Source organism: Pygoscelis adeliae, unplaced genomic scaffold (genome assembly GCF_000699105.1).
Source record: "Pygoscelis adeliae isolate BGI_AS28 unplaced genomic scaffold, ASM69910v1 Scaffold117, whole genome shotgun sequence".
NCBI lineage: Eukaryota > Metazoa > Chordata > Aves > Sphenisciformes > Spheniscidae > Pygoscelis > Pygoscelis adeliae.
In genome coordinates this window covers 5873037-5880618 of record NW_008825270.1, presented here as the reverse complement: position 1 = coordinate 5880618, position 7582 = coordinate 5873037, and the positions used below count along the sequence as shown (strand labels likewise).

General features: G+C 56.8%; 1 protein-coding gene across 1 annotated transcript in view; it reads left to right on the top strand.

The window, feature by feature from the left end:
• The first annotated feature begins 264 nt into the window (after positions 1–264).
• Positions 265–7582, top strand: part of MAPK8IP1 (mitogen-activated protein kinase 8 interacting protein 1) — a 16474-nt gene continuing 9156 nt past the window's right edge. Inside the window, exons 1-2 of the mRNA XM_009329752.1 lie at positions 265–293; positions 790–895. Coding sequence (XP_009328027.1) covers positions 265–293; positions 790–895 — 135 coding nt within the window. The remainder of the gene's footprint in view (positions 294–789; positions 896–7582) is intronic.

Below are 7582 nucleotides of genomic sequence, written 5' to 3'. Positions count from 1 at the left end.
TCAGCACGTTTCCAGCCACTGAAAGGATATCTCTGTAAACTTTTTAAAGGGGTATAATGAGCCTGTGGGGCTGATAGCCATAAGGGACCCCTGAGGCCACGCAGGTGGGCTCAGGAGGGCGGGCTTGGCAGCACCTATGGCCGCGGAGATGCCCGCACTCACCCCAGCGAGCGATTTTGGCGTAGAGGGAAATTGCTGCCCTCTCTTACTGCAGGCATCTGGGCTGGGACATCCCTCAGCTGTGGCTCGGGGGCTGGTCGTGCCATGGCCGGCGGGTTTGCGGTGCTTGCAAGGTCTGTGGGTCTTGATGTGGTCACCCCTCCCAGCAGGTCCATCCTCCAGCTGTGCCCCGCCAGGATCCCCAGCCCTTCCCCTCCCTGTAACCCCGGCCTTTGCCCCACTGGGTGTCTGTGCCCAGCTGGGACAACCCCAGACATCCCCCCTGGGATGGTGGGAGCCGAACCTCCTGGGAACACCTGGCTGTGCCGTCTGTCCTGTCCTCTCCCAACCTGCATGTCCCTGCTGGCTTTGGTCAGGCAGGGGCTGGTTTGGGGCACGCTCCTCCTGTCTCCCCACAGCTGCAGACCATGCCAAGCCCAGCTGTTCGGTGGGGACAGACCCATCCCCTCCAGAAGGAGCACCCTTCCCAGCCTTTCTCCCCAGTAAAGACTGGGAGAGCCTCTCCCAGGGAGGGCAGTGCTGCTCCCTGCCCGCAGGCAGCATGCCGCCATGCACCCTCCTGCCCACCCCCTGCACAGTGGGTGACCACCCCGTCTCCGCTCCCTCCAGGCTCACCCATGACATCAGCCTCGAGGAGTTTGAGGATGAAGACCTCTCCGAGATCACCGACGAGTGTGGAATCAGCCTGCACTGCAAGGAGAGCCTGGCCACCCGGGTAAGTGCAATGGGGACGGGGAGAGGAATGGGGACAGGCAGAGCATGCTGGTGGGGCTGACAGGGCCAGCAGCTCCTGTGCAGGACCACTAGATCCCCAGGCCAGTGATGCTTCTTTAATGAACCTATCGCCATGACCCCAATCCCCTCTGCTTGGCAGTGCCCTCTCCTCACCATGGCACAGCACAGACCCAGGGGACAAAAAAGCATCTCAAAGCCGATGCCTTTTGGTCCCCACTGTGCTGGAGGGGTTTGAGTTCATTCCTCAGGGATGAGCCTAAGGGTTTGGGCGCAACTGGGGGCAGGTCCCCATTTGAGCGGCATGGCCAGCGAGCCTCTGGCACCTGATGGGCATCCTCAGGAAGCAAGGACACATGCGAGGTGGCACTGAGGGTCCTGCACAGGCTGTGCCTCCTGCTCCCAGGTGCATCCCTGGACCTGCAGGTGCAGCTGGGCTGGCATGGTGAGAGCCCTCCTCCACTCCCCCGAGGCATTACTTCTGGCTGCCTTTAGTAGGAGCCATCCTCAGGTGTTTCAGAAGCGGGAGACCTGACCTGCCAGTGAAACAGGGATGGAGGAAGCGGCTCCAACCCCAGCAGGCAGCAGGTGAAATAAAAATGGGAGCTGTGAAGCCTGTGCAGATGCTGCAGGTGGGTCTCCCATCCACCTTAAGCACCCTGGGCCATGCTGTGGAGACACCGATGGGGTTCACACCACTATTTGAACTGCCCAAGAAGGCCATGGGGGCAGAAACGTGGAGATGAACTGAGAATTACATTGGATTTCAAAATATGCAGGGATTCTGCATTTTGCCAATGTGTTTCACGCTAAAGGGATGCAAATGCTGGACGAGCAACCAAATGGTTTGAGAATCATTTCATCCCTCAGGAGAAATATTTCCTCTGCAAAACTGATGAAGACCCAGCGAGGAGGAGAAAGGCAGAGGAGTTTGTTGCAGATCTAAAATTAGAAAGTGAATTTGTGGTGTTGGGAATCCCTTGTTGCAGGCAGGAGGGTACAGGCAAACCTCACCCCTGGGAGGTGAAGGTGTCCTGCTGTGTTCCCTGGTCTAATTCAGGACCTTCCCAGCAGAAATTCGGCTGCTCCTGGAGATGGGGCTGCTGCTCCACATCTCTGCTCCGGCCACAGACTCTTCCTGCTCCAGGATGTGATGGCTGGGGAAGGACAAGGAAAGCCTGGGCTCGTGGGCTGTGTACACTGAAGGAAGGAGGGATAACAGTGGAGGCAAAACCAAAGGCAAAACCCAGTGCTGGGTGTCCATGAGGGCACAGCCGCAGTGAGGGCAGGGTGTCAGGAAGATCCCCCTGCCTGCAATAGGTGAGGCAGGCAGGGGCTGTGGGTGCATTGCTGGACGTTTCCCATTAGCCATCCCAGTTCTCCGCTGCTAATAGCACCACTGGGCTCTTAGGACAGGATTTATTTTTTCTTTACAGACTGCCAGCCCTTGACTGAGGTTTGGCAGGGAGCGTAAAGGGTAGAGGGGACTTGAAGCTTAACCACTGCACCCCTTCCTTGAGGGTGAGGAAAAATAGACTGTTTCACCCATTTAAAACAGTTTACTGAGGGGTTTCTGCATCCCTGCGCTGCGATGCAGAGACCTGACCCTCAGGAGAGGGTTTGCTCAGGCTCCAGCAGCGAGCCCCACACCTTCCCCAGGGACAGCTCAGAGCTGCTTTACACAAATGCCTGGGTGCACTGAGAGTCTGCTGGGGTGGAAAGGGGATGCGAGGCTGCCCCTGGGGAAGTAATGAGCTATTCATAAACACAGCAAAGGAAGAATCCTACCACACTCAGAAAAAATGCCTGCTAAAAATATGTCCAAATGGTTTATATGGGACACGGAGGATTGCCCAAGGAGCAGAACCGAAAGCGGTGACAGCAACGGCAGCAAGAGGGGCTTTTCAATCCCAAACGTCGAAGGCGAGAGTCAGGGAGCTTTCCAGCCCAATTGCCGTCTGGAGCGAGCTTGGGGCGACGGGATTGCAGGATCTGCCTGATGGAAGCAGCCAGGCCCAGAGGGAGCGGCTTGGCCGGGTCTGTGTGCGGTGCAGGGGCCAGCAAATCAGTAATGACCTGCGGCCGGCATCAGCCAGCTAATTGCATCACGTGGGGATGGCTGGCTTGGCAAGTCAGCCCAACGCCAGGGCCGAGGCCGGGGGGGGCCTGCGCTGATGCCCTGCCTGCATCGAGCTCCTGGTGCCGGTGCCACAGAGCACCCGTGGTATGTAGGATGGAGGGTTGGCCCCGGTCTCCCCCGCAGCACCGGGCGGCTGGCAAAAGCCCGGTGACAGAGTGAGGAATGCGGGGAGAGAGTGAGCTGCCAGCTCGCCAGATGACACCGGAGCAGAGAGCAATGGGGAAGGGGAAAATAGAGGCTCTGGAGAGCACGGAGAGCCGCGGTGCTGGGGGCATCCAGCCCCTCTGAGCTTCCTGACCCGGAGGTGAGTCTCCAGAGAGATGGGCAGGCACAGTAACTGCCCCAGCAGTGAGCAGGAAAGCACCGGGACAGAGCGAGGGGACAAACCCTGCCAGAGGGCTGGGAAGGCGGCTGCTGGATGGGGACAGCCGGTGACCTTGGCAAGGCGGGGGGTCTGGGTGAAGCTGCTCAGCAGCAAAACTCTGTGGCGGCTGGTGTGGAGTTCAACACCCAAACAGAGATGGGGTTTGGGGTTTTTTTCAGTCCTGGAACAACAAAGATGACTTCATCGTTGGCTATTTTAGCAGCTTGCCAGAAATAGTGGCTTAGACACACAGAAACTGCAAGGAGGCGTAGACTGATGTTTGTGCAAGAGGGAACTCTACAGCGACAAGGACCGCACTTCATGGACGGGAGACCACATACTAAGAATGAGGAATATTCCCAATCACAGCAGAAACACCCCTTAATTTCAACAAGAAGCCCTGGGTGAATGAAAACTGGGAGCGAAGCAAGGGGTGGGCTGAGGAGAGTGCTGCCTGTAGGCCTGTTGAATGGCAGGGCAGGAGGCCGGCCGGGGAGGAGCAGGGGCCGTCAGGGTGAGGGATGCCACCCCCACCTCGCAAATGGCAGCTGGCTCCAGCGGGGCACTCGGGCGCATTGAGAGGGACGGTTGCAACAGAAGCGCCAGGCCTTTGCTTCGGGTTTGGCCTCAGTTTGGTGGCTTGGAAATCTGGGGTGACTGTCCCTGGTTTCAGCAAGATGGACCCCAGCAAACAACCAGGCTGCGGTTAATAAAGGCTTGGTGCCTCATCTGTATTCCAGGAGCTGCAGAAAATGGTTAATGCAGGAATGAAAAAAAAGAAAAAAGTAAGAAATACCCTTCTTGGAAATACCTGCGAGCATGAGAACAAGTGCCCAAAGGAAAAGAGTCGATATAGGGCTGTGCTGAGCCTTTGTGGTCTGCATGAAAAGGCCTGAACCAGCCATGAAGATACAGATATGTGGAGAAAAAAAACAAACCACTTTGTTTTTCCAGCATAATAAGACTGCTAGAAATGCCGGGCTTCCTCTTGATGTTCACCGTCACTGATCCAGCATGCCGCTGGCAGTAGCCATCCCCAGAAGGCCAGCGAGACCCACTGCAAAGTGGGAAGCAGCTGCCATGAGCCAGCCAACCTGCTGATCTGGGGACCGGTGGGGAGCCGGCTGTGCGGGCTGGGAGCAAACAGAACAGCAGCAAGGCAGCTGCTTACTCCAGGCAGCTTTTCAAAGGCTATCCCATGAAGCTTGCCTCTGTGATCCGTCGCTAGCTGCGGCTGCAGGTTCGGGGCAGAGAGGCTTTTCCCGGCCGGCCCTTTGAAGCCGGGAGCAAAGCAGTCGTAGCCGGGTGGTAGGGAGAGGGGACACAGTTGTCACCTCTGCTCAGCAAGTCCCCCTTGCTTCCCCGTGCTCACAAAATGCTTTTCCCAGCTGAAGGTTTTGCTCCCCTCTTTCTCTGACAGGGAAGGCTGCAGGGGTGGGGGAACAGGGAAGAGCCTTTCACCTGCTCGACCATAGGGGGTAGGGACCAGGGTCACTCAAGCAACATCTTGCGTACCACCCTGCTCCCCTTGCACAAGTCTTTCATTCCTAGGGAAGCAAGCAGCATCCAACCCTTCCTGGGGTCAGCAGCAGCCCCACACAGGCGGTTTCCCTGGCTAGACCAGTGCTCCCAGGGGTGCTCCCAGCACCTCGCAATTGCAGCAAGGCTCGAGCTGCTCCGGCCCCCCTGGGGCCCATGGACCACAGCATCAGGACCATCAGAGACCAGTTGCTGGACACTGGGACTTCTTGCCATTGGGACAGCACTGTGCGGGTGGGAGGTAGCAGCAGCAGGAGCGCACCAGCATCATGGTCATCCCAGGGACAGATCTGTAATAGAGGTGTGAGCCTCCCCGTGACCGCATCGGGGTCCAGGTGTGCATCTTGTGTACATCCTGCCACGGGATTCGGGCACTAGTACTCCCACATGCCCTAATCTCTCCCACAGGCTGAAGGGACTTTGGGAAGTCACCTCACCATTGTGTCTGTGCTGAGGCGTGAGCATACTCAGGCTGGCCTTAGGTTACATGAACTTGTTCCTAGAGGGCTCTCAAGGCAACCTGTTCTGGTGGGGCAGCATCCTTCCAGTTAGAAAGGCTTCCCAACATCTAGTCCCTGCCCTCACTTTGCAGATCACCACAGGTCCCCCTCAGATGGTAAGGTGATCTATTGCTGTGTGGTTACAAAATCACTTTGTTGTGCTACAGTCCATTAATAAGTGCCTGTGGTGGTTGTAGCTTCTTCCTAGCTATTGAACCTGGAATAGTGCATCCCTCCTAGGGCACACTTTTCTTCAAAACAGGTACTGTTTTTCTTTTCTGCATCCTTCTGGGACTTTCCCTCCTCTGTGAGTTTTCCGAGTGATTGCTACAGCTACAGGATTACTGAGGCAGCATCATTAGCAGTCTAGGTTGAACGTCACCAGCTGACTCGAACACACCTACCTTAGTATGATCTATTTAGCCGGCATTTCCTCCCAGTTCTTTTCCTTTGCTTCTGTTTCCTTGTTAAAATCCATGTGATTTGCCACAAGCAGCTGGTGGGATCTGCCATGGAAACACAGAACTTGTTGTATGAAGGCTAACATTAAAAACAAGGGAGTTAAATATTTAAAGCCTTGAGAAGATGGGTTTTGGTGGCAGTGCTCCTCCAGGTGCTCACCCAGTGCCTGCCAGGTCTGCAGCAGGGACACTGGGGTGAAATGGCCCCTGTGAGAGGGGTCGTACTGTGCCTGCAGCAGGCAGAGCCCTGCCTGTGCTGGCTTTAGTCCAACAGTTTAGGAGCTGGTAGCAGCGAGAGCTTTTGGAGGGGCTGCCAGAGCTGCTGGGGCTGTTTCTTCTCCCACAGCTCAAGGGGAATCCTGCATGCAGCCGGAGGCACAGATAGCATCAGCTGCAAAAAAAATGCCCTTCACCTCTGCCCGCTGACAAGCTTTCCAGTCACCACAAACAGCTGATAACACGGGGAATTCAACTGGCTAATGCCAAGTTGCAGCCTTTATTGCTGGCTGCAGCAACGTGTGCATATGCAAGCTCCGGTTACTGCAAGGAAGGTGGCTTGGGAAGGAAACCACTGACCTTTAAACACCTGCAGCCGCAGGGGGACATCGGTGCCACTTCGCCCAGCAACGCAGCCATGAGGGCATCCGCTCCTCGCAGCCCTCACGGGCCACGGTGGCCACCTTGCTCCAGGGGTGCAAAGGAAAAGAGGGGGGCTGCCCCCAGCCAGAGCACAGCCACTGCCAGCGGGTGACTGGAAATCTAATGTCAGGCTGCCGGCTTGTTGGGTGTCCCTTCTGCACGGCTTCGCATCCTGATATGTGCAAATGCAGGGTGTATGAGAAGGGGCTTGTTCAAGAGGAGGAGGCCAAGGGGGATGTAACTGCTGTCCCTGGCTGCCTAATGGGCATTACAGGGAAGAAGTAGCCTGACTCCTCTTGAAGGTGTGCAGTGAAAATGTCAATCCCATAGAGATAAAAAGTAGCAGCAGTACAGCACTGGCACCAGTGCCCAGTGCAGTGGTGGGTTTTCTGTCCGTGAGGATGTTCAGGTGTGATGGGCAAGGCCCTGAGAGACCTGCTCCGGGCAGGGGTTGGACCAAGCCTCCAACCAAAATGATTGCGTGCTTGTATGAGTCCCAGTTGCCAGGACAGGAACCAAGAAAGGGCATGATCTGCCTTGGGAGGGAGAATCATAGGATAGCCCAGGCTGGAAGGGACCTTGAAAGATCACCTGGTCCAACCTTTCATGGGAAAGGGAGCCTAGAAGAGATTATCTAGCACCCTGTCCAGTCGCGTCTTGAAAACCTCCAGCGATGGGGACTCTACCATGTCCCTGGGGAGGTTGTTTCAGTGGATGATTGCTCTCATTGTAAAAAAATGCCCTTTTTACGTCGAGATGAAACCTGGGTGCGCACATTTGTGCACTTTGTGGTGAATGTGATGGTTACATGTACCTACAGGCACCTGCCCGGAATGAGGTGATGGGGGTGTCCTGTCACCCGGGGCAGCGAGCAAGGACGGATGCTGCCCTGCGCCTGCCAGCGGAGGCGGGGAGGGGGTGCGGGGCTCCCCGGCCTCCGGAATAACCTCCCTGCCCCTTTAAAAGGAAGAGGCCGCCGGGTGCCGATGCGGCTGCACCGGCGCCGGCCCCCCCCTTCCCCGGCCCC